Source organism: Acinonyx jubatus, chromosome B2 (genome assembly GCF_027475565.1).
Source record: "Acinonyx jubatus isolate Ajub_Pintada_27869175 chromosome B2, VMU_Ajub_asm_v1.0, whole genome shotgun sequence".
Classification (NCBI taxonomy): domain Eukaryota; kingdom Metazoa; phylum Chordata; class Mammalia; order Carnivora; family Felidae; genus Acinonyx; species Acinonyx jubatus.
In genome coordinates this window covers 79,936,439-79,964,229 of record NC_069385.1, presented here as the reverse complement: position 1 = coordinate 79,964,229, position 27,791 = coordinate 79,936,439, and the positions used below count along the sequence as shown (strand labels likewise).

Here is a 27,791-nt window from a genome sequence, read left to right as displayed (position 1 = left end):
TAAACGTATACTACTTTATCTTTAGTAACCAGTCTTTCATATGAGTCATCCATGCTTTCATTCTTTGGTATGCCCATCTAAAACCATTCCAAAAATCAGAAAGCACTAAAAATAAATAAAATGCTTAAAATATGCATATTAATATATAGCAAATGATGCTGCTTGTTACATAATGTCTAGCTGTCATCTGAGTAAAGGACTTGTCTTTTTTTTTTTTCTTCTAGAGAAACAGACAGTGGGGGAGAGGGACAAAAGGCCAGAGGGAGTGAGAGAAAATCTTAAGCAGGCTCCACACTAAGTGCAGAGCCCAGTACATGGGGTTCAATCCCACAACCCTGGGATCAGGACCTGAGCCAAAATCAAGAGTCAGACACTCAACTGACTGAGCCACCCAGGCGCTCTGAGAGGGGACTTGCCTTTTATCCAACAACACTGAGTTGATCTGTGCGAAAGTTAAGAGAAGACAGATCTCTCTTGTAAAACAAGAGTATTAAAATACATAAACACACACACATTCTGTATCATGACCAGTAAATTTTCTCTTTTTCATGAAATAAGGTGTCAGAACTTCAGATTATTGTATCACAAGAATATAATCTATAAATCAGAAAAGCCTCATCTGGCTACATAACATTTTTCTGCGTTTCTATAATAATTTTATTTTTCCTTACAGTCAATTTCCTTTTCCCACAAAGGCTCTTTTTCTCGTTTTGTACATGCTTATTTTTTTGTTACATGTTTAAAAGGACTATAAATCAGATAAAATTTATTGTTCAGAAAAAACTTTTTGGAGCATATTTGTTTTTAGAAAGTGAAATACATCTTATAGGGCAATGAGTCACCTCTGGAATACTTTGGAGCTTTTTTGGGGTCAAAATTGGTCTATTCTAATGGTAAAAAGAATTATAAAACCCTATATACCAATATTTAGCATTGATATGTGATTTTATAATAATATTTTGCTACTGTTCTCTAATGTCCCAAGAACATATAAAACTGCAAACAAAATAATGGAGGCTGAGGGTAAAATCCAGATTTGGGGCAGCCAAGAAACTTACCACATCCTCTACCTCAGCCCTCAACGACATGACACGTGATGTCTGTCTGAAATAGCAAGAGTAACTTGGGTATTTCTCTCCCCCAAAGGATAAGACAAATATACACCACTAAATTGCTGAAAGTAAGATTTTTGTGTATGGCAGAATAAACTACTCTCAGGTATATGGAAGGATGAATATTCTTTTTTTCTGAATATGATTTCTTTTCCAACTACATAGGGAAATGACAGATGAAATAGATAAAGACAAATTAAGATCACTTTTCCATTATCCTCACAGTCTTGCTTCATCTTCCTGGAGATAAAGCTAAAAAGTAAACATTTTTCAGAAACTACACTTTGTCAACTAAGGTTATTAAGTGACCTTATTTCTCTCCAAAATTGTCTGAGCCCCCATTTCCCCATCAGTGCTCAAGCTAGTGTTTTTTTTTCAAGCTAGGTTTTACGAGATTTGAAGAAGAGTTCCTCTTTGTTCTTAAAGCTAACTGAAATTTTTAAGTAGTCAAATCACTCAAATATTGTTGAAAAGTATTCTACTAATCTAAACAAATAGATTTAGTGTTACATTTTACTACACCATCCTCTTCTGCCCTCATGTAAAAGGAGGGACGATTTAATTACAAAGCTTCCACTACAAAAGGACAATGCATACTGATCTTGGATTAATTTAGTTTACTTTTGTTTTCAAATACTTACACTAGGATGATTATATCAATGTGTTAGGAGGCTTCTATTCCTGAACTTTTTCAACATAAATAGTAAGATGTGCACTTTTTAGTTTGTTTATTTACTTTGAGAGAAAGAGCACAGCAAGTGCAGGAGATTTGGAAGGGCAGAGAGAGAAGGAGAGAGAGAATCCCAAGCAGGCTCGGCACTTTGCACTGAGCCCGACTTGGGGCTTGATCTTACAGACTGTGAGATCATGACCTGAGCCAAAATCAAGAGTCAGACGTTTAACCAACCAAGGCACCCAAGCACCCGACATGTTTTATATACTTTATTTGCCAAAAGCCACTACATTGATTAATCATTATTTTCTGCCCTGCAATCCCAAAATATTTTATTAAATAACATGTAAAGGTCTCCTCTGAAGGATGGTAGCAACTTTTTTTAAGGATGAAAGAAAATAAAAGAATTACAATACAACACAACTTTTTTTTTCCTTTAAGACTGTGACAATTGCTCACATACCCCGGAGAAAAAACACTGCAAGGGTAGAGCTGTCTACGGAAAATAGAGCTACAAAACCCTCAGTACACTATTTGCAACAATCCCCACAGTAATAAGTCTTCTAAGATGCTTCTCTATGTAGTATTATCAAACAAAAAGGAGGAAAACATGTTTACTCACCCTTAATGTGAAAATTCCTTTAGCAACATTTGCATGTGAAATAACAGATGGTTTTCCAATTACTACTGCCAAACTCAGAAGGTTACTAATTTTTAGTTTTTGGCATTTTTACTTTTTGGATTGAAAGCTATTATAAGTATTACAAGGTCATTAGGTTTCTTCCCAGCTATTACTCGGTTTAAAATAAATGATAAATAGCTTAACGTGGTTCCCCTAATTCAAGCACCCAATCTTCCACAAAACTTGGGTTCACTTAACAGGTGTCTCACATTTGTGAGCCCAGAAAGCTTACTTCATCTATGCAGCAAAAACAGTTAAAGAGACATCTTAGACTACAAGAAAAGCTTCCCTCACTAGGATTAGAAGATACTTTCTTAAGAGGGGACTGAAATTCCTGAGACCCATTTAATCCATAGTTCCTGTATTAAAACAATAAAAGGTTAGAACTTGGTACAGAATAAAAAATTGAGAGAGCCTAATTCCATTGGACTTTTCTGCTGACTTGAGCTCTCTCACTCTGGTTACTAAGATGGCATTTGTCAGTCAGTGTAACATAGCTGCCTACGTTTTCCCTGCGGTGTTCATCCGCCAAAAGAACTACTGGTTTTAGACATGTAGTGGGGCAGAAAATCAATGTGCTATCATTTTTTAAGCTGTCATTTCACACCTTTAGCTGACTCTTCGCCAACAGTAGCCTGACTGGTTTCTCTCCTTTCAACTTCTTTCCCTGCATCACGTTTGTTTCTTGATTTACATGCAATCCTAGAGTTGAAGGACCACAGAGGTCAACTCTGGGCCCACCTTCTACTTAATCCCAAACCTCTTCTACAGCATCTTCTATGAATGGTCTTCAGCGTTACAGAATTGGTAGAAAACTATAAAGAGTAATAGCGTAAAAAGCCAGTCTTGGGACTAGGGAGAAAATATGAAATAAGAGGGGAAAAGTATATACTGAGGAGGAGGAAAACTACTAATTTAAGAAGGGAAAGCAGACAAATAACAGATTGGCCTGAAGGTCAGCACATCCTTCTCTTTCCCTGAATTGTAAAGATTTTAACCTAGCTTCTCAGCAAACCCACCATGTGTTCATGTATTAAGAGTGTCTGTATGTTTTCTAAAGTACATCAAGGATCCCCCTGAATGCAAGCATAATTTAAGAGACTTTAAAGCCAAAATGCTGGCTTTAAGTGCATGAAAAATGCACAAGAATTCCAAAACTGTACATCTAAACATCACTGGTGAGTCACACATTTCACTACCTATGAGAAGGGCCTTAAAAATAGGGATGCCTCCCCAATTTTAATAGCAGCACTATCAACAATAGCCAAAGTATGGGAAGAGCCCAAATGTCCATCGATGGATGAATGGATAAAGAAGATGTGGTATATATATACAATGGAGTATCACTCGGCAATCAAAAAGAATGAAATCTTGCCATTTGCAACTATGTGGATGGAACTGGAGGGTATTATGCTAAGTGAAATTAGTCAGAGAAAGACACAAATCATATGACTTCACTCATATGAGGACTTTAAGAGACAAAACAGATGAACATAAGGGAAGGGAAACAAAAATAATATAAAAACAGGGAGGGGGACAAAACAGAAGAGACTCATAAATATGGAGAACTGAGGGTTACTGGAGGGGTTGTGGGAGGGGGTTAGGCTGAATGGGTAAGGGGCACTAAGGAATCTACTCCTGAAATCATTGTTGCACTATATGCTAATGTGGATGTAAATTTAAAAAAATAAAATAAAATAAACCAATTAAGTAAGATTAAAAGAATAGAGGTTCCTGGGGGGGCTGAGTCAGTTAAGCACCCTATTCTTGATTTTTGACTCAGGTCATGATCTTGCAGCTAGCTCTGCACTGACAGCAGGGAGCCTGCTGGGATTCTCTCTCTCCCTCTCTCTCTCCCCTTCCCCCATTCATGCGCGCGCTCACACACACACACCCTCTTCCTCTCCCTCTCTCAAAATAAACAAACTTAAAAAAAAAAAAACTCTTACTCCGATAACAATAAAAAGGTACAGAGGCTGAGATGAAGTCCAGATAGAAGGGGAATGTATGGCTTACTTAAAATATATTAACCAATTACAACGTGTGGAGCTTATTTGGGTCCTGATTCAAACAAACTAAAAAAATATTTACGGCAGGAGATATTTGGAAATTTAAATAGTGCCTAGATGTTTGTCGTTATTTCTATATGTTTGCTATTTTCATAATATAGTTTTTTTTTAATTTTTTTTCAACGTTTTTTATTTATTTTTGGGACAGAGAGAGACAGAGCATGAATGGGGGAGGGGCAGAGAGAGAGGGAGACACAGAATCGGAAACAGGCTCCAGGCTCCGAGCCATCAGCCCAGAGCCTGACGCGGGGCTCGAACTCACAGACCGCGAGATCGTGACCTGGCTGAAGTCGGACGCTTAACCGACTGCGCCACCCAGGCGCCCCCATAATATAGTTGTTAAAAATGGCATCTTTCCATTATAGTATGCTGTTTCTGACAAGAATATAGGGAATGGGGGGAAGAAAAAGCAGGAAAAGACTTGGGTGGGTCACAAAGGATAGACATGCAGAGTCTGAAAGACAGGCTGAAGCCCGATGCCAAGCCTAGACATGTGTCTGGGTAAACAGCAGGCTACAGGGGAGGGAAACTGGAGTCGCTCTCGGATAAAGTGCGAGGTCCATGGCAGGGAAGAGGGCAAGTCTGGAGAGTGGGGGTGTGATCAGGTCACAAGAACAATGAGAAGAGGATACTGGTTTCTCTCCGCATAAAAACGTGATAGATTATCAAGAATGTATTGAAAGTCCACCATGTACCGACCACTGTCCTGGACATTATGGAATATTCAAGAGATATACACGTCCTAGAACTTGGCTCAAGAGTCAGCATCACTACAAAATCACCAGAGCAGACTATTCACAGAAAGTAGTGGCCTTGGGGTTAACATCCGACAGAAAAATCTATTTCCGGTTGAGTCCACAGTTACTGACGGAAGACTTCTACTGATGTAGATCCAGGTTGTTTAAAAACCACAAAATAGGGGCACCTGGGTTAAGCAAGAGCCTCTTGGTTTGGGCTCAGGTCATGCAGGATCTCTCAGCTTGCAGAGTTCGAGCGCCACGTGGGGCTCTGCGCTGGCGGTGCGCAGCTTGCTCAGGATTCTCTCTCTCCCTCTCTCTCTCTGCCCTTGCCCCGCTCACACTGTCTCTGTCTCTCTCAAATAAATTAAATTAAACTTTTTCTAAAAAAGCCACAAAATACCCGAAGAAACTAACCAATGGGATGTAACAAGGGGAGGAAACCTGACAGAGACCGGAAGAGAGAAAGGTGCGGACCACAAAGCACAAACCAAACTTTGAGAAAGATAAACACCTGTCCTCCCCAAGGCCGACAAAGGCGCACTAAAATATGCACGTCGCCTCCTTCTTCCTCACCCCAAAATACCTGAAATGACGCAACAGAGGCAGAGGGCGCCGCCATCGCCCAGGTTCGTCGTCGGTCCTGTTCAGGGGTCCCAGAGAGGAGGCCCCTCGCGGGCCGCGCCCTCAATCCGCACGCGGCCCCGCGGCCCCGCGGCCCGGCGCCCTAAGGAAGCAGGCGGATGAGAGCCAGGGGCCTCTGCCAGGGTGCCCCCCACCTGCGCCCTAGTGGTCTAGCCCCGGCTCCCGCTCCTCACTTCCGGGTGGGGCGCAACGGGAGGCTGCGGGCACGACGCGGGCGAAAACCGCGCTCCCTCCGGCGGGGCGGCGCGGGCATCGCGGCGGGAGCGCGCCGCACACGGAACCGCCGCGCGCACTCTTCTGGAGGCTTTAGCGGGGCTAGGGCGCCCCCCCGGGGGTCTGAGCCGCACCTTCTCCGCCTGCGGAGTCGCCCGGCCCTACACGGCGTCTATTCTACCGAGTCCACCCAGAGCTCCCGCTCGTGTGGTGAAGCGCCGTCCTAGGCGGTGTCTCTGCCCTCTTTTGCCCGCTGGTAGTGCCGAGAGGCAGGATGGCCTTCCTATCCGCCGCATCACTCACGCTTCTTATACAGCCGAGGGCTGTCGATTTGGTCCATTTTCTCCCCTCTCCTCTCAGGCAACCGCCTGAGAGCAGGCCTCCGGCCCCACTGATCACCCTACTCCAGTCTCAAAATCTGATCCCCTCAAATCCACACCAGAACGCAGTGGCCTAACCTAAACTCGACTCTCATCTCCTTCTTCCCAGTTTGGGAAGGACTATACCAGACCCTTCCCGCCAAACCCTTTAGGTGGTTTCTGATGGGCAGCAGCAGGGAGACCAACGCCCTCTTCGAGGTTTCGAAGGCCCCTCAAGATCTGGCCTTTTGGGGGCCCCTGGGTGGCTCAGTCAGTTAAACGACTGACTTAATCTCCGCTCATCATGAGCTCACAGTTTGTGAGTTCCAGCCAGCATTGTGTTCTGCACTCTTTCTGAACCTGCTCTTTCTGACCCTTGCCCGCTTGTGCTTTCTCTCTCAAAATAAATAAACTTAAAAAATTTAAAAAGGTCTGGCCCCTGTGCTTTTCCCATTCTCATCCCTCCTTGTATGCTCCAAGAGAAAACGAATAGACCCCCTTCTCTGGTATAGTCCTCATCCCAATTGCCTCCCAGGCTTGTCTGGCTATTTTACTCATCTTTGAGTTAAAAAATGGGCTCTGACATCCTATCTTCCGGGATGGCCATCCCAGCTGAGTTAGAGGACCTTCTTGGGATCTCCGGAGCACCTGCCTGTTTCTCTCCATTGTAGTCACCATCATTATCCAGCTATGTAGTCACTTACCTTTCCCACCCCACTTGCAGCAGTTTATTGCCAGCTATTAGGCACCAGGCACGAAGTTAAGCAGGTGTTATAAATTATTTAATACTTAGAACTACCTTATGAAGTAGCCTCTACTATCCTCATCATACAGGAGGGGTATAGACTAAGCAAGCTTAAGAAATTTGTTCAATGTTACATGGCCCAGACACAGGGAACTCAGGCTTCCATATTTTTAAAAATAACCTCCAGGTGATTCCCATATACAGCCCAGGAACCACTGTTCTAGCCTGATGAGCTCTTTGAGGACAAGGGGCCTTGTGTTTCCTCTGTGGACCTAGTCCAGTGACTGGGTTGGTGTTGTGGAATACCACAATCTTCTATACCACATTGGAAGGCAGGACATTCAGGAATCATAACTGCCTTTTTGCTGTTACGCAGAGACTCAGAAAGCCAAGTGAGTTGAGAATTCATAAATAGCAGTACCATGGTTGAAGACTAGAGACATCTGACTCTTCTTATGCTCTTTTCACCATAGTGACCTTTTCTGGGACAGCCTCCCAAAGGAAGAGTTTTTTTTTATTCTTCCTAGAAAACTTTGGTAATAAGGATTAGTTTTTTTTTTTTCATTTAAATCCAAGTTAGTTAACATATAATAATGGTTTCAGGAATAGAATTTAGTGATTCATACTAAATACAACATACATACAACAGCTAGCATTCATCTCAGCAAGTGGCCTCCTTAATGCCCATCACCCACTTAGTGCCCCCCACCATCATCCCTCCAGCAACCCTCACTTTCTTCTCTGTATTTAAGAGTCTCTTATGGTTTGTCTCCCTTTTTTTATCTTATTTTTCCTTCCCTTCTTCTATGTTCAACTGATTTGCTTCTTAAATTCCACATACAAATGAAATAATATATTTGTCTTTCTCTGACTTATTTTGCTTTGCCTAATACATTCTAGTTCATCCATGTTGTTGCACAAGGCAAGATTTTGTTCTTTTTGATCACTGAGAAATATTCCATTGTATCTACATACCACATCTTTATCCATTCATTAGTTGATGGACATTTGGGCTCTTTCCATACTTTGGCTATTGCTCATAGTGCTGCTATAATCATTGGGGTGCATGTGCCCCTTCAAATAAGCATTTTTGTATCCTTTGGATAAATACTTAGTAGTGCAATTGCTGGGTTGTAGAGTAGGTCTATTTTTAATTTTTTGAAGAACCTCCATTCTGTTCTCCAGAGTGGCTACACCAGTTTGTATTCCCAGTGAGAGTGCAAAAGTGTTCCCCTTTCTCCACATTCTCACCAACATCTGCTGTTTCCTGAGTTGTTCATTTCAGCTGACAGGTGTGACATGGTATCTCATCGTGGTTTTGATTTGGATTTCCCTGATGATGAGTGATGAGAATCTTTTCATGTGTCTGTTAGCCATTTAGATGTCTTCTTTGGAAAAGTATCTATTCATGTCTTTTGTCCATTTATTCACTGGATTATTTGTTTTTTAGGTGTTGAGTTTGGTAAGTTCTTTATAGATTTTGGATACTAACACTTCATCTGTCATTTGCAAATATCATCTCCCATGTTGTCAGTTGCCTTTTGGTTTTATTGATTGTTTCCTTCACTGTGCAGAAGCTTTTTATCTTGATGAACTCCCAGTAGTTCATTTTTGCTTTTGTTTCCTTTGCCTTCAGAGACATATCAAGTAAGAAGTTGCTGCAGCCAAGGTCAAAGAGGGTGTTGCCTGTTTTCTGCTTTAGGATTTGATGGTCTCCTGTCTTACATTTAGGTCTTTAATTCATGTTGAGTACTGACTTGATCATTACAGCTTTGTCATACAACTTGAAGTCCAGAATTGTGATGCCTCTACCTTTGGTTTTCTTTTAAACATTACTTTGGCTATTCTGGGTCTTTGTGGTTCCATACAAATTTTAGAATTGTTTGTTCTAGTTCTGTGAAGAATGCTGGTGTTATCTTGATAGGGATTGCATTGAATGTGTAGATTGCTTTGGGTATCGACGTTTTAACAATATTTGTTCTTCCAATCCATGAGCATGGAATGTTTTTCCATTTCTTTGTGTCTTCAATTTCTTTCGTAAACTTTCTATGGCTTTAGGCATACAGATCTTTTACCCCTTTGGTTAGGTTTATTCTTAGGTTTTTACGGCTTTTGGTGCAACTGTAAATGGGATCGATTCCTTGATTTCTCTTTCTGCTGCTTCATTATTGGTGTATAGAAATGCAACTCTTCCTTTTGGGTTTTCTACATTATGAGTATCATGTCGTCTGCAAAGAGTGAAAGTTTGACTTCTTCCTTGCCAATTTGGATGCAATTTATTTCTTTTTGTTGTCTGATTGCTGGTGCTGGGACTTCCAGTGCTCTGTTGAACAACAGTGATGAGAGTGGACATCCCCGTTTTGTTCCTGGCCTTAGGGGGACAGCTCTAAGTTTTTCCCCATTGAGGATAATATTAGCGGTGGGTCTTTCTGTATGGCCATTGTGATGTTCAGATATATTCCTTCTCTCCCTATTTTCGTGAGGGTCTTTATCAAGAAAGGATACTGTATTTTGTCAAATGCTTTTTCTGCGTCTATTGAGAGGATCGTGTGGTTCTTATCCTTTATTTTATTAATGTGATGTATCATGTTGATAGATTTGCTGATATTGAACCACCCCTGCAGCCCAGGAATAAATCTCACTTGATTGTGGTGAACGATCCTTTTAATGTATTGTTGGATTTGATTTGCTAGTATCTTGCTGAGAATTGTTGCATCTATGTTCATCGGGGATATTGGCCTATAATTCTCCTTTTTTAGTGGGGTCTTTGTCTTGTTTTGGAATCAAGGTAATCCTGGCCTCATAGAATGAGTTTAGAAGTTTTCCTTCCATTTTTATTTTTTGGAACAGCTTCAAAAGAATAGACATTAACTCTTCTTTAAATGTTTGGTAAAATTCCCCTGGGAAGCCATCTCTCTCTGGACTCTTACTTACTGGGAGATTTTTGATTACTAATTCAATTTCTTCACTGGTTATGGGTCTCTTTAAATTTTCTATTTCTTCCTGTTTCAGTTTTGGTAGTTTATATGTTTCTAGGAATTTATCCATTTTTTTCCAGATTGCCCAATTTGTTGGCATATAATTGCTCAGAATATTCTGTCATTATTGGTTGTATTTCTGTGGTGTTGGTTGTGATTTCTCCTCTTTCATTCGTGATTTTATTTATTTGGGTCCTTTCCTTTTCCTTTTTGATCAATCTGTATAGGGGTTTGTCAGTTTTGTTAATTCTTTCAAAGACCAGCTTCTGGTTTTATTGAGCTGTTCTACTGTTTTTTTGACTTTGGTATCGTTGATTTCTGCTCTAATCTTTGTTATTTCCCTTCTTTTGCTGGATTGGGTCTTTATTTGCTGTTCGTTTTCCAGATTCTTTAGGTGTAAGGTTAGGTTGGGTATTTGAGACCTACCTTCTTTAGGAAGACCTGGATTGCTATATACTTTCCTCTTATGACTGCCTTTGCCGCATCCCAATGGTTTTGGACTGTCCTGTTTTCATTTTCATTGGCTTCCATGTATTTTTTATTTCCTCTTTAATTTCTTGGTTAATCCATTCATTCTTTAGGAACATGTTCTTTAATCTCCAAGTATTGGCAGTCTTTCCAAATTTTTTCTTGTGGTTGATTTCAAGTTTTATAGTGTTGTGGTTTGAAAATATGCATGGGATGATAATTGATCTTTATACTTGTTGAGGGCTGATTTGTGACCCAGTATGTGATCTATTCTGGAGAATATTCCATGTGCGCTTGAGAAGAATGTGTATTCTGCTGCTTTAGGATGAAATGTTCTGAATATATCTTTAAGTCCATCTGGTCCAGTGTGTCATTGAAAGCCATTGTTTCCTTGTTGATTTTCTGCTTAGATGATCTGTCCATTGTTGTAAGTGGAGTATTAAAGTCCCCTACTATTATTGTATGATTATCAAGGAATTTCTTTTTTTGTGTGATTAATTGATTTATATGTTTGTGTGCCTTCAAGTTGGGGGAATAAATATTTATAATTGTTAGACATTCTTGGTGGATAGATCACTTAATTATGATATAATGCCCTTCTTCATCTCTTGTTACAAACTTTGCTTTAAAATCTAGTTTGTGTGATATAAGTATGGCTACCCCAGCTTTCTTTTGATGTCCATTAGCATAACAGATGGTTCTCCATCCCCTTACTTTCAATACAGGTGTCTTTAGGTCTAAAATGAGTCTCTTCTAGGCAGCATATAGATAGGTCTTGTTTTCTTATCCATTCTGATATCATATGTCTTTTGATTGGAGCATTTAGTCCATTTACATTCCGAGTAATTATTGAGAGAGATGAATTTAGTGCCATTGTGTTGCCTGTAGAGTTAGTGTTTCTGGTGATGTTCTCTAGTCGTTGTTGCTTTTGGTCTTTTTTTTTGTTTTATTTTATTTTTTCCCCACTCAGCAAGGTCCCCTTAAATTTTCTTGCAGGGCTGGTTTAGTTGCTCACCAATTCCTTTAGGTTTTGTTTGTATGGGAAACTTATTATCTCTCCTTCTATTCTTAATGACAGACTTGCTGGAGAAAGAATTGTTGGTTGCTTATCTTTTCAGTGATAAGATATTCACATCTGACCGGATTTGGAGCATCTATACAGTGCCAGAGTACGCAGCAGAGAGGGACGGGGTAGATTTGTTGTCGAAAACTGTGTTCCAGAGCTGAAACATAGCACAAAGACAGAGTTTGGAGAAAAAGAGAAACAGTAGTTTTATTATTTTGTCAGGAAAAGGAGGCTGCAGCAGACTAATGCATTCAAAACTGCAGACCTGCCCAGGGTAAAAGTCTGAGGGGTTTTATAGGAAAACACAGGATCATGGCTGTTTCAACAGTGCTGCCAGCTGCTTTCATCATGTCTTTCAAGGTGACTAGCACTAGCAGGGGGCCATCCAAGTCTGGTTACATTAAGGTCAGCAAGATATCCATATCAATGCCAAGTTCCTAGAACAAAGGATTCTACAGAAAAACAAGTGAAGGGGAGGGAGAGGCTTCAAGAATGAGAAAGAGAAAACTTTTTCAGTTTAAAGTCAAGCCTTGCTGAAGCATCAGTGTATCCATCTTAATTTCCATCCATCTTTACGTTTCTATAGTGGTTTCAGCTTCTGGTGACAAAAAGAAAGAGAAGTAGCAAACTCACTGAGCAACATTGCTATTTTGTTTTTTGTGTTTTTTGTGGTTTTTTTTTTTAACGTTTATTTATTTTTGAGACAGAGATAGGGGGAGGGTCAGAGAGAGAGGGAGACACAGAATCTGAAACAGGCTCCAGGTTCTGAGCTGTCAGCACAGAGCCCGACGCAGGGCTTGAACCCACCGACTGCGAGATCGTGACCTGGGCTGAAGTCGGACGCTCAACCGACTGAGCCACCCAGGCGCCCCGCAACGTTGCTATTTTAATGAATATCCTCAAAAGGAATGGCTTGAGTTAACTGTAGTTATCTTGATATCATTACAGGCCATCTGAAATATTCCAGGTGGTTAGGCCAAGTCACAAGGTTGAAGGATTTTTAAGTAGAAAAGTAGTATGATAAGAATTGTATTTACTGAACACACACACACACTGTCAGCAAGAATGCAGAGGATGCGGGGAGCCTGGATGGCTCAGTCAGTTAAGCTTCTGACTTCGGCTCAGGTTAAGATCTCCCAGTCTGTGGGTTCAAGCGCTCCAGCTGGGAGCATGGAGCCTGGAGACTGCTTTGAATTCTGTGTCTCTTTCTCTCTCTCTGCCCCTCCCCCACTCACACTCTTTCTCTGTCTCCCCAAAATAAATAAACTTTAAAAAAAGAATGCAGGGGATGAGTTGTGGGACAAAGGAAACACAGGAAATGATGTCTATAGCAGGGTTGTTCAGAATAGCAAAAGGCTGGAAAGGATTACCATGTCTTACTGGCAACAGTGATTAGATTTTGATAAATTCACAGGATAAGTATTATATACAGCAATGAAAATGACTGAATTATACCTTGTGTAAAAACATGAATACATTTTGAAAATATTACAAAATTATTGTCATATAAAGGGACAAAGAATGTGCCACCAAAAATGCAGGAATGAGATATAAGAGGGGTGCCTGGCCAGCTCAGTAGGTGGAGCTTGCAGCTCTTCATCTCGGGGTTGTGAGTTCAAGCCCCACATTGGGCATGGAGCCTACAGTTAGACAAGATCTAAAAGGGCGCTCAGGCTCTTTGTTAAAGAGAAATGTGATATCCGTATTTTCACTTATTGTATTTGCAACTTATTTCACAAACATCTGAGTGTTTATATTTTACAAGGCATCTATAGGCACATAAAGAACATGTTGTATAAACACATAATGCGTTTGGAATAAAATGGACTGTGAAAGCATGATCGATGGCACACATATTACTGCAGAGATGATCTCGTTTACATATGGAATCTAAAAAAGTGGAACTCATAGAACAAGACAGTAGAGCAGTGGTTTCCAGGGGCTGAGAAGGGGATAGGGGATTGGAAGAGGCTGGTCAAAAGGCATAAGCTTTGTTATGAATAAGTTCCGGGGATCTAATTTACACAGCATGGTGATTATAGTTAATAATTTTGTATTGTGTGTGTCAAATTTGCCAAAAGAGTAGATCTTTAGTGTTCTCACTACCACAACTGAAGTAACCATGTGAGGTGATGGATGTATGCATTAACTTGACTGTGGTAATCATTTCACAATGTATACATCAAACCATCACATTACACACCTTAAATATATACAATTTTTGTCAATTATACATTAATAAGTCTAGAAAAAATAAGAACTTAAACCAAAAAGTGAGAACAAATTAACACATATTTAAAATGAAATTCCTTTTTCTTTAGCAGTATTTCACCCATTTTTGTCAAAGGAGTTAAATTGGTTATTTCTTAGACTTCTTGGAAAAATACAGCTATTAGGTAAAATTGTTAGTAAAATGGGGAGGGGTAAATAGGAAGGAGCAGGTGATACACTCTGATGTCTTTTGACACTTTCTAGCAATGACAAGATGACAGAATGAAGAATCAATATTTGTAATAATTGCCATATTATACTTGCCAAATAATTGCCAAAATTCTTGAGTGATATGTACTGTTCCAAAATAAAATTTCATTTGTAATATAGACCATTTTAACCATTCCTCTAAATTAAAAGAAACTTGTTTTAACTAGTGATCAAAAAGTTAATATGTTTATTAGCTAACTCCTGGATGATTTTAAAAACTTGTAAGAGAACATTGAACATTTTTCTCAAAACTCAAGAAAAAGCGTGTGTCTTAACTTGCCTCTCATCTAACAAAAATTATGAGAAGATTAACCCAGAGGCTAACTTCTTTTAAAGTCTTGACTGAAATGAATCTTAATTTTAAAGATGAGCCATTTTCTAAATTTTGGAATCATAATATCCAAAATGTGATATCCATTACAATTGTTTGTACAATATTTTCATGTTTCTAAAATAAAGTCTAGTTTTTGCATACCAAGACTATTGGTAGGCAGGCATTCAAACTGAGAAAAGAAAATGTCAGACTGCAAGGTCTATTTATGCAGTTATAATCTGACATTTCTGTATTATGTCTAGTGTGTTTTAGGTTGTTCTGCCTAAGTTCCATTTCTGCAAGTGTCCTGGTTGATGGCCTCTATCATGTAAAAAGTTAATTCAAGGTTGGGGTGCCTGGGTGGCTCAATTGGTTGAGCATCCAACTTCAGCTCACGTTATGGTAGGTGGGTTTGAGCCCCACGTTGGGCTCCCTGCTGTCAGCGTGGAGCCTGCTTCAGATCCTCTGTCTCCCTCTTTCTGTGCTCCTCCCCGTCCACATGCGCTCTCTCTCTCTCTCTCTCTCTCTCTCTCTAACAAACATTAAAAAAATTTAATTCAAGGCAACACTCCTAAACAGTTTTAAAGCTTTCTGTGATATATGGCACATACAGAATTGCTCTCAAGATTTCTAGTGAATCATCCATTGCCTATATGTAATGATGGAACAACTCCCTTGTAAGGTGATTATGACACTTGGCTTAATAAGCTGAATAAATTTTACTGATACTAATAATATTAACAATTAAGTTATAGTTTTTATATCTTAGGTATTATAGATAGAATTGTCATCATGTTTGACATACGAACCTCTGGCCACATCATATGGGTCATGGGATACTGGGTTGCATATCATGAATTAAATTATGAACAACTGAGATTAGCAGAAAAACATATTGAAGGACTGAGAGTCTGCATTCCTAACATTGCAATACATCAAGAGGTTAGGAGTGATGGAAATAATGTAGCAAAAATGTTACACTGAACTTAGACTAAAATAAAGCCAAAGCTCTTCAGCTGCTTAAGCATATTGTGTTGGCCTTGAGAATGCACCTTGAAGAATTCCAACTACAGGGAATTTAATAGGCCAGGGGCCCCCACAGCCACACTCTGAACTCCATTGCTGCATTTGTGCCATAGATCCATCTTCCTGGGGCTGCTTCCAGCCAATATTGGCATGCAGGGATACTAAAGCAGGTGCATACATACCTGGGAGATGGGGGTGGGGGGGACTCCTCTGGTGGTCAACTTTGGTTCAAGGACTCCCACTTGTCCTGCTGAACTTCCTTAGACTACACAGCAAAGATAATTTTTTAAGTTTATTTATTTATTTTGAGAGAGAGAAAAGAGAGTGCACATACGCACACACATGGGTGCAAGTGGGAGAGGAGCAGAGAGAGGGAGAGAGAGAATCCCAAGCAGGCTTTGTGCTGTCAGTGCAGAGCCCAGTGAGAGACTTGAACTCATGAACCGTGAGATTGTGACTTAAGCAGAGATCAAGAGTCTGACAACCTCCTGAGCCACTGTGGCACCCCACTCAAAGGTACTCTCATCCAAACTTACTTCCCTCTCTCCTTCATCTGGGGTCACACTTACATTGCATCTGATGGATCTCAGCTTTTCCTAGCTCCCTCCCAATTTTCTTTCAGAGGCATTTCCTTTATTCAAATCTTTACATGTTTAATCCCATCTTGGTGTATACTTCTTTAGAGGACTTTGACTAACGTATGTCTAGAAATATACTGTTGGGGATTAACAGTAATGTGATCCATGACAGATTAGTGATGTTTTTAATCCAAGATATCAGAAAATGATCATGGGTAGTACAAGTAGGACCTCTTGGTGGTCTGTGTCCTGACCTTTTGTAACAAGACCTAATCTTAGAAAAAATTGCCTTTAGAGCCAATATTATAAATCACAAATAGAAATCACTCATTAATCTAGTCAACTCATTTGGGAGTAGAGAGCAAGTTACTTAATCTCTGTATGTTTTAGTTTCCCTAACGTAACATGAGAATAATTGTACCTAACTCATAAGATTATTCTGTAGTCTAAAAAAACTACTATAGGGGGTGCCTGGCTGGTTCGGTTGGAGGAGCCTGCAACTCTTGATCTTGGGGTTGTGAATTTGAGCCCCACGTTGGGTGTAGAGATTACTTAAAAATAAGATCTTAAAAAAAAAAGAGCTGCTATATGTAAAGAATGTAGAACAGTGCTTGGCACATAGTGTTTAGTGTGTTAGCGATCATTATTACTATCAGTATGAATTTGGTACTTGAGAACACGTAGATTGCAAACACAGCTAAGATAGAAAAATCTACATGTAAGTGAAAAAAGTCAGAAAAGAGATGGTCAGAGTGGTTAGAAAAAAGCTAGAGTTTGTTCATTCAGTGACATGTCTGAAAAGGGAAAGAGAACTTTCATTTGCTCTAAGTTTTGCACTGTTTTTATATAGCAAGCTTATTTATTAATTGTAATTTGACATCTGGTGAATAATGTCACTTTATTTTATAAAATATGGCTACTCTACTATGATAATTTAATTAGCATTAAATTGGTTTCCTAATAGCAATGATGGAGAAATACATTCTAGACCAACCTTTCAAGTGGTCTTAGTAAGTGAGGAAGACTGGCTAAAGTAAAAGAGCAAATAGATCACCATGGGGATTAGCAAAATTTTAGTGAATCATGAAAAAACAAAACTGGGACCTCAGAGTCTTTGGGATACCGCTCTAGAAGCAAATTGGCTATATACGTTTATTATTTCTCTGGGATAAATATGGCCTACACGGGTTTAATAGGGTTGTCCTTATACGATGAGAACAGCAGAAAGCTTGATGAAATTATGTTTTATAAGTCTGGATATGGTGTTTTAACTGAGTATATGAAGTCCTTTCCAAAGACTTTTAAGATTTTGGTTAAAGGTCCCACCCAGATCAAGTAAAGTTACATGTTGACTTACAGATTTTGTCTAGTAGAGTTAAAAATCATTTCTGTTTATTGGAAAAGACAACTACAAAGCTATTGTATTGGTCTGTAAAACATTAACCAGGTTTTTTATGTAATCCAGCGATCTTACCTTCCTGTGAATGAGCCCCACTTTCGTCTTTGCATGCAATTTTTTGTTTAAAAAGTGGACATTTAAAATGTCGTAATATGGTAACTGGAAACCACATTTGCCTCCCAACCCAGACTTTTTCTAGTATGTGTAGGAGACATTAAAAGCAATCTTTCTGAGGCACCTGGGTGTCTCATTAAGTCGGGCATCCCAGTCTAGATTTCAGCTCAGGACATGAATTTACGGTTGGTGAGACTGAGCCCTGCGCTTGGGATTCTCTCTCCCTCTTTCTGTCCCTCCCCCAATCATGTGCATGCCCATATGTGCATGTGCCCTCTCTCAAAATAAACTTTAAACACTTATTTAAAAGTTTATTTATTTTTGAGACAGAGAGAGAGAGCACAAGCAGGGAAGGGGGCAGAGAGAGAGAGACACACACACAGAATCCAAAGCAGGCTCCAGGCTCCGAGCTGTCAGCCCAGAACCCAACATGGGGCCTGAACCCATGAACTGTGAGATCATGACCTGAGCCGAAGCTGGATGCTCAACCGGCCGAGCCACCCAGGCGCCCCCAAAATAAATACATTTTAAAACAATCTTTCTTACAAAAACCACTGGCTCACAAACGTCTTAAAATGGGTCCCAGTTCATATAATTAAGGTGCATCTCTGGGCAAATTAAGCTGATTTAGTAATTTTGGTTTAAAACATTTTTTTTAATGTTTATTTTTGAGAGGCATAAGAGGGTGAATGGTGGAGGGGCAGAGAGAGAGGGAGACACAGACTCCGATGCAGGCTCCAGACTCTGAGCTGTCAGGACAGAGTTTGAGGTGGGGCTCAAACTCATAAACCTTGAGACTGACCTGAGCCGAAGTCAGAGGCTTAACTGACTGAGCCACCCAGGTGTTCCAGTAGTTTTGGTTTTAAAAGATAAACAATGGCTGCATCTTTTCTATGTATATAGTATAATCCAAGAATACATTTTATTTTTAAAATGAAGATTGGATTTGCTTTCTCAAGAGACTAGTTAATCTTAAGTCCTTAAATTTATGTCGGTCTACTGACTAGATAAGCTAACATTACTTACATATTTGGAAGAAAAACATAAAATGTGTTCAAATTGAATTATGCTTCTGACAAATATTATTCATTTTTTAAGATTTTATTTTTACCCAATCTCTACATCCAACACGTGGTTCGAATTCACAACTCCATGATCAAGAGTCGTATGCTCTACCAACCAAGCCAGTCAGGTGTCCCATGACAAATGTTTTAATTAACAGTAATAACATTTCATATTATGCCAGCTTGAACATAATTTCCAAGATCCTCAGGTAACTTAAAACTTTGGACTAATATTAATGGGCAATCATTACTTATTTAATTGTAAGATTCAATACTAAAATACTGCTCGCTCAGCATAATTTCATTTACATTTGCTTCTTATATACTATGGAGTGGTTATCTTTGAGTCATGTATTTAATGAACATGTTCATTTTTGCAACGTTAAGGTTTCAAAGTTGTGTATTCATGAGCTTTACTATTCTACAAAAATGCTTGCATATGAGTTTTCAATTACTTTCCTTTCAGTTTTCTCAGTTAGTTACTTTGCTTAAAATTTGTAATTAACGTATGTAGCTGAGACCAGGAACAAATACTGATGGAAAAATACAATTAAGTATTGGAATAATACAATGAATTTGTTTTTCAGTTTTTTCCTGAAGTGTCTATTTGCTCCAAAATATGAAAAACTGGAGTATCTAGAAGAAAAAGTAAGAGTCTAAAAAGAAACTACAAAATGCACTACAAAATTTCCCCAGTTTTGATGCACTTATTCACAAGGGAGAGAAGAGCGTGTGAAAACTTTATTGCCAAGTACTTATGTCAATACTGAACTAGAAGTTGATTTTGTTAAAATAATAAATTGTTCTTAAAGAGCTCAAAAGAAGACTAAATTGCTCTATAACTTCTGTATAATTTGCCCAAATATCCCATATCTCATCAGAATAATTTGCTTGGCTTTAACTTTATAATGTTAATTATTAAAACAAAGATCAAAATGAAAGAACAAGTTTCCCATTTGCAATAGAGGAGTTTCCTTGAAATTGCTCTGCCTTCTAGGTTTCTTTTTAAATATTTTCTTTCACTTTTATTAAGTGGGAAACCCACTATTATTCTCAGGCACCCATGATCCTATCTTAATTAAGTGATTAAATCTCTGAAAACTTTTGATTTTGCTTTCCCAAAATTGAATCCTAAAAATTTCAAGGTATGTTTTACACAGAAACTGTCTTTGAGACTTCCCAGAGGGCCCTGGGAAAATCACAAACTTTAGTACTTTTTATTAGTAGCAAACAAATATTGCAACTCAAAACTCCATTTTCTAAGGGTTCACAAGATTTTACACTCCCTACAATTAGGTCATGGTCACATGTACACTTACTACAATCAGCTTGCTTGGAAGTTATACATTAAATGGCTTACTTTATTTATGGACTAAACAGAAAAGCCAAGACTGATCCATGAGTACAGTGGACAATATACAAATGAGAAGTAACCATAGGCTATTTGAAATGAATTGGACCTTGGAAATTATCTAATAAAATTTTTTTTAACTTTACAGATGAAGAAAGTAAAGCTAAATGAGATGAAAGGACTCAACTCTAAGCCTACTTCATTCCATTACGCTGCTGCCACCATGTCTAGCTAATCAGGCTAAAAGGTATTTCATTGAATCTTTCTATTCTTGTCCCAAACAAAACCGTAGAGCAATCAATACACAGTAAATGTGTTAAGTGCAGAAAGATTACAAATACAAGGTATTATACTGCAAGGGACAGAAGTCTTGCGCTTTGGGTTTTAATCTTACTGTCCTTAAATAATAGGGAAACAGCCTCGAACATAAAATTGATGCTATTACAAAAAGAAACCAGTAAAAAGTGATTGCTGAAAATGAATTTTTCTTGACTGGTTCTTCTAAGTATATAACACATGTAAGTATCCGTCTATTTTAGAAAGAGGGAAAAAAAAAGTACCCCAGGAATGCCTACCTGCTTTCCTCAACTTAGAAATTTTAGTCATTTAAACAAAATTTCGTAGGGAGAAATGATCAATAGCACAAAAATACAAATCATCCCTTTAGCTGCTTAATCTGAATGGTCCTTTATTATAGCCTTATATATTCTTTTTACTATAATTGGGATTCTTGGGAAGTCAATAAGCAATGCTTTCATAAATCTTATCTGGTTATAACTGCTTAACAAGTGAAATATTTCCTCATTCCTCCATTTCTTTTGCAGAAATTTTACTTCACATTTTTGAAAAAATACTTACACAAACTGTTCCTTTGAATTATCTTACATATCTGAATACTGTATTTATCACCCAGTACAGTAACTTGCACATAGTAACAAATTAATAATTTAAAATAAAATGTACACATTAAAAGGCAAGTGACTTATTTTCAACCTTTGGTTATTTTGGAACTAGTGTACCCACAATCCTTTAGCTGGCTATTAATTTTAACATTTTGGTAAATAGGGCAAAACTCTAATGCACCAGCATTTACATAATGGCTTCTTTGGTACAGTGCCTGTTGAAATTATGTACTGAGCACGTTATGTGTTACCCACCCCCCCACACACAAAAGAGCAAGTAAGAAATCAGGAGGCTCTACAAAATAGCTTAGAAAAACAAGTTTTCTATTTATTTTAAAAATAAGTTTGTAGTTACTACATTGCAGGGACAGGAATTCTTACACATACATTCTAGTTTGTATAAAAGGATTCAAAGAATTATGCATCAAAACTAACATAGAAAGTGTCCACATAACAGTAAAGAAAGGTCCAATCAATATGTACAAAAAGAAAGGGCACTGCTATTCTGGTGTGAGACTGCCGTTTATAACATGATACTTCCAGGTTTCTGGAAGGAAAAAAACAAAAACCTCAATAAAGCTAAATAATTTGTCTTTAAACTCTGTTACTTATTACATACAACAGATTTGCTTGTGTTTAACATTGTTTTCTGTACAAAATAAGTATAAGTATAATTTTAATTTGAAAATGTGTCAGTTTCAACTTTAACCCTCTAGGTCAGTTACTTTTAAAAAACTGAGCTACATTCTACACGTCTAAATATCGTGTGACAGGATTTAACAGTTTTCTAAAAGATCTTTAATAAGACCTCATCTTCTTGCAGTTTTAATATGGTCCAAAAATGTAACTTTGTATTTTGCCTCAATTTATAGTTTATCATTGTGATTAATCAACACACACAATCTTAAAAGTCATGAGCATGTGTGTGCCTCTGTATCCTATCGTGTACTATATATCATCTCAAACCTATTCTCTTAGCTCCTTAAATGTAGAAACTCATAGCCACCCACTATTACGTATTTGGTTTGTGCCATATAAAGGTTAATTTCCTGATGATTTTATCTGCATTAAAAGAAGTACTTCAACACAGAGCTATCAAAACTAAAAATAATATATACTTATAGCTCATAATATTTTCTAATTGTTTTACTGTAGTGTGTACAAGATTTATCTCTGGAGCGCCAAAAGTGGTACTTACAGTCTTCTAACTCAATTTGACCTCTTCTTAGTTACTGTACATAGTACATCATTTGGAGTGCTTAGCTTAGTATAATTAAGAACATAAGTAGTTTCTTAGTAAATGTAATATTCAGTTCAAATCACTTGGAAATTTGGGGAACTTTGGAGAAGTGCAAGGAGGAAAGTAAGGAAAAGGTGTATTTTTCTAATTTTAATAGGAAAATAAATTCTCACCTAAACATAACTAAACCACATCACAACCTGTTATATAAAAAGTACTTTCTTAGTATGGGGGTAATTCACAGAACGTACAAGTACTTCCCCTTTTATGACTCTACAACCATGTATTTCCTGCATATAAGAATGCTTATAGCCCTTTAAACACTCAAGTATCTTGGTCCTTTCAACCTACTCAAAAATTAACTTCAGGTGAATAAAAACATTCAGAATAACAATTTGCTTTTAGTTGACATTTGAGAGATACAAGCTATGTTTGTATAAAGTGGAATGCTAGAATTAAACATCAGCAAGAAGAACTGATTTATATTATTAATCATATTTTAAAACATGTAAATGTGAATACAACATAAGCAAAATGTTATTTGAATATGTCTGTTAAAATGTCTGATTAATATACTACACTCCAGATAAGGGTCAGTTCTAGGTGTTAACACACATGTGCTGCGTGAGGATCTTTTTGCAGACCAGTCTATCTTAACGCAATTCATTTCCAAGCGATACTAAATTCTGCCAAACTCGTATTTCAGATGTGACATTATCAAGCCCACAACAATTCTATACAGTTACTCTAATTAAATTTAAGGAGGAAGATAGTTTCATAATAATGTTAACAAAGAGCCTTCAAATTTGTGAAGCTGTGCCAATAATAAAAACAATGGAAACAAGACCAACAAGTCTTTAGTACATAAATTTAAGCAGAAAACAGGATAAAATTTTAAGAAAGTATAGATCTATTGCCCAGAGTTATGAGACTGTAATTAGATTGAATGATTTATACTGCTCATTTGCAACATTTTATAATTTTATAAGATTTGATTGGGACTGGAGACTACCAGGTGGAGAGATTAGGTACTTAAAAATACAGAAATTGACTTATATTTTCCATGTATGTAATAAGTTATATTTCTGAAGCTTTCAATAAACTTGAGGTTTTTATTGCTCACCTAAGACAACTGCCAAATTTTCTTTTGGCCTACAAAGAATACATACATGGTGTCACTGTCTTAAAGAGGGTAATTTTTTCCAATACTTTTGATATCTGGTCAAACAGAACAAAAATACGGTGATGACATAAATTTCTCAATTCAACTTTTGCAATGTATAGAAGCTAAATTATAAAAATATAAAATCTAAATATATCTGATATTACTAATACATTTTTAAATGTTTTAATTACAAAGAATCTGAATCCATGTCATTTTTGCTTTACTAAGAAACCAATGTCTAATAATGTCCAAATAAGGTCATAAATATACAGTGTCTTTAGAACAGAAATAATACATTTACTTGTTGCATGTAAGATGGTAATTACTCATTTCTTTGCTCAAGAGTTAGAACTAATCCATACATCATACTAGAGGTATATTCCACTCTAAGACTGTGTACGCTCTTCCTTTTTCTGTACACACCTTAAAACTGTACACTTATTTTTTACAAAAATGGATTTATAGTCTGTTTTTTTTTCCAACACAATGCAGATAACATCAGGAAATTACATGTTTCAAACAGATTGCCTTCAAAAGCAACAAATTACTTTAATGACTTAAATTTCAAACATACACATTATTCTCAATAATGGTGTAACTGAAAGACTCATTTTACTATACAACCAAGCCATCCATTTCTGCATTATGAAGAGTTTAACTACTGACTTTTAATTATATAGTTAAATATATTTGTTAGAAAAAAATAAATATACAAAAAACCTGAAAAATTTGAAATTATTTTTCAACTGCAAAATCACAGCAATCCAGTTAAGATCTGGAAAATGGTTTACTTAATTTCACAGGAGGTTTTCTGTACAAATTTAGGTACAAATGATCTAAAAAGCCCAAATGCATCACTTTCCACTGTTCTTCAAGACAATTAAATGACGGCTAACATTTATCCCTACCAGAAATAAGTAAAGAAATAATTATGTAATGTATTTTGCCAAGGTTCAATTAAAGACTTTATTTTTCTACATCAGGGTCATGCTGATACAGATTTTCCCATCCTCACTTTTTAAAAATGTAGTATCTGAAAATTTTGGTTACATTTTTGTACCATACCAGTCCTCAGAAAATACTACATTCTTTAAACTTTTAAAAAAATGGACAATTTTTAAACAATAGAAATGGTATTTATGTTGGTTTTTAAGGTATAAAATAACTACTGTACCATAAACAAATAAATAACTGCTTTCCTTTTCCATAGCAGTACATATAGCAATACATTCTCCTAAGTCATATAGTTATCATTTACAATAGACAACTCAATTTTACTAATGATGCAAAAAATAATAGAATACAAGGCACAATCATTAAATGGAATTTTTCTTTAGGGTGTATATTGACATACCAGCGTGATAAGGATACCATAAAAAGTGCAGAAAAAACACAATGTGCAATGAGACCACTGTATAAAACATGATTGCATAAAAAGTGATTTGGCCTATTTTAACCTTTAATAATTGAAAATAACCAATCTTCCCCTTAAAATTAAACTATAAAGTATGACATTTTAAAATTATTTTTATTCTACCACTATCTAAAAAATCCTGAAAAAAGAATTTATACCTGGGTAATAGTATATAAGTATGTGTTTGTATATATATTTAATTATACCCATTTATCAATATATACACATACACACACAGACACATTTCTTTGTAAGTCATTTTAGCCTATTAGATATGTCTAAAGTTTAGAAACGACATTAATCCAGATCAACAAGTAAACATCAAATCCCATACCTTTTTCCTGTATTCTCCTTGAATCCTTTAACCACTTAAACATTTTCTCTAAAACATCTCTGTCAAAGGACCCACCAGTGCATTATTTTCTACTATTAAGTACCAAAAAAAGATACATCTCAGCATAACTCTTTTTAATAACGTGCTCTTTAGAATAATATATAGCCTTTCCAATATTGAAAAGTGTATGCTGTCCTGACAGTCAAAAACAGGCTTTCCACTGCACTGATTCTCAGTCTTTGGCACAATAAACAGAGATTGAGTGATTGATATAAGAATCAAGGTCTGAAAAATTAGACAGTCAAATGTTTTCCAATGTGGATATGTTTCCTTTCCATCAGTACATTTTCTCTTATGTTTGGCAGAAATGGAATACAGCAAAAGCCTCATCTAGATTCTTTGTAGATGAACAATCTATAGTTAAATTAAACTTTTTAGGGTTATCAAAATGGTGGGAATTTTTATATTTATCTTTAGAGGAAACACACTTCTGAATTTACTGCTACTCTGGTAACATCTGTCTTCCTAGGGGCACGACCTTCTGTATCAATAGAAATGTACCTGGCTTGGTCAAAAATAATTCATTTTAACATGAAATGCTCTATCACTAGGAATATTATGCTCCTTAAGAGTATAGCAGAACTGTCTTTTCCAGAAATAAACTGGGAATTCATTATAGGTCCTCAATTTCTTTTGTTTCAAACAGTGAATGAAATGAATGTTGAAATGCATAACCTATCTAAAGGCAATAAATAGCAAACATTTAAAATATATATGTATATATTTATATATATATATATTCATTTAAAGAAGTGAAGTGTCTTGTAAGTTTGTTTGTTTGTGTTTTTTTTTTGTTTTTTTGTTTTTTTTTTTTTGCAAATCAAAACATTCCCTAATCCACCATAGCAGCAAGGAAGCAGAAGCCTTAGTTCTACGTATTCCTTAACTGTACCTGCTTTATGATTTTGAAGTAAAATATTTTGGTACAAGTTACCAACCAATTAAATTAGCTTTTGCTTTTTCAGTCAACTTTCGGACTCGTCCTCTACTAGAAGTTCCAAAAGTCAAAGAGGTGTCTTCGAACAACAGCTGCCTTTGCTCCTCTTCAGAATCATCCTCATTATAGAAAGCTGTCCTTCGACCTTGGTTTCTAGTTCTCATGTGGGGTTCAGAGCCTTTAAGTTCCTCAAACTCTTCTTCCTCATCCATAGGATCATCTGTCTTTTTTCGGTTACTTCTCCTTAGCATTTTAACACTTGTAGGAACTATGAGATCTGAATCTAGTTTTTGTGTCTTCATCTTCCTTTTCGGTTTTCTGCCTCCACGACTTTTTTTCTGTAACAGATCCTCCTTTACAGTATTAGTTTCAGAAAGAAAACTGCATGTTGAAGAAGGAACTACTTCGTCTCTGATTGAATGTACATTATTTTGCTCTGAGTTTTCTGGCTTTGCATACTGTAGTTTTTTGGGCTTTCTACCCCTTTTCTTGTGTATAACTTCACCACTATTGGTGTTAACTTCTACCTTAGGCTTCCTTCCAGGTCCTCTCTTTACAAGTTTAGATGGCTGCCCTCCATGGCCATTTACTTGAATGCTTCCTGGTACAAGAGCATTGTTCCTGCAATCTGCTAAAAAGGAACAACAGTACACTTAACATAGGGAATTGCTTTTTTTATTTGACTCTCAAACTAGTCATAAGGACACTGCTATACTTACGTAAGCATGTAATTCTAATCTTTGTTTTTACTAAAATGAGAAAAGGAACTAACAGAAGGCTAATAGTTTAATGATATTATCTTCTACCTAAAACTCACAGAGGAAGAAAGACCCTTAATGAAATCATTAATGACCTCACATGAGGGAAATGACACTCAGCAAATAACCTGTTAACATTGTAAATTATGATATAGCTGAGATCAGCCAAGGTTTCTTAGCACTATTACCTTTACTACATGTTCTAATATATGAACACTGTTTCGATTACACAAAATGACCATATTCACTTGTATAGAGCTTAGCAACCACAAAGAACTTTACTGCTTACCTCATTAACACGTTTTCAGTATTCCTACCTTTAAGCAGCTCAATCATGGAAAATGATGTTAGTATAAAATCCATGACCTTTTAACTTGGTAATCTGAATACATAGTAAGTGTAACATCTCCTTCCACTTACCTCTAATAACTTTTTCTACTAGGGATGGAAGAAAAAGGGATATCAAGACTGGAATGTTTCTAGCTCTTATTTGATTCCTTTTTGGATACGATCATCATACCCTCTCTGGTATCAGAGAAGAGTTTACAATTTAAATATTTGCTTATGTTCCTCAGAGGTAAGAAGAATTTCCTCTCCTAATCCTACTACAAAAGAGGTTTTTGAGTACATCTATTAGAATAATTTATATCAATTATTCCCCATAAAAACTACCATGCCTTTGACATTCTTCCTTTATCCTAACTACAACACTAGAAATCAGTTACTCTTGGTTATGAACTATGTTCTCAGAATAGTTTAAAAAGGATGAAGTAAACAACTAAACAGTAGTTTCCTTCACAGGCTCTTTGAAACAGTCCTATATCCTTACGTAATTGAATGGCAAACAATTGATTTATTATCATAAGCAGTACTGAATCCATGTATCAATCAAACCTATTATGTATGCC

The 27,791-nt window shown here is 37.1% G+C and overlaps 1 protein-coding gene across 3 annotated transcripts in view; it reads right to left on the bottom strand.

The window, feature by feature from the left end:
- Positions 1-21,278: 21,278 nt before the first annotated feature.
- Positions 21,279-27,791, bottom strand: part of PHIP (pleckstrin homology domain interacting protein) — a 137,551-nt gene continuing 131,038 nt past the window's right edge. For 2 of the 3 annotated variants that reach the window (XM_053222545.1, XM_053222544.1), the window contains exon 40: positions 21,279-26,756. In XM_053222545.1, the coding sequence (XP_053078520.1) occupies positions 26,119-26,756 (638 nt within the window). In that variant the 3' untranslated portion in view covers positions 21,279-26,118. The remainder of the gene's footprint in view (positions 26,757-27,791) is intronic. The other variant, XM_053222546.1, reaches the window with a different exon arrangement.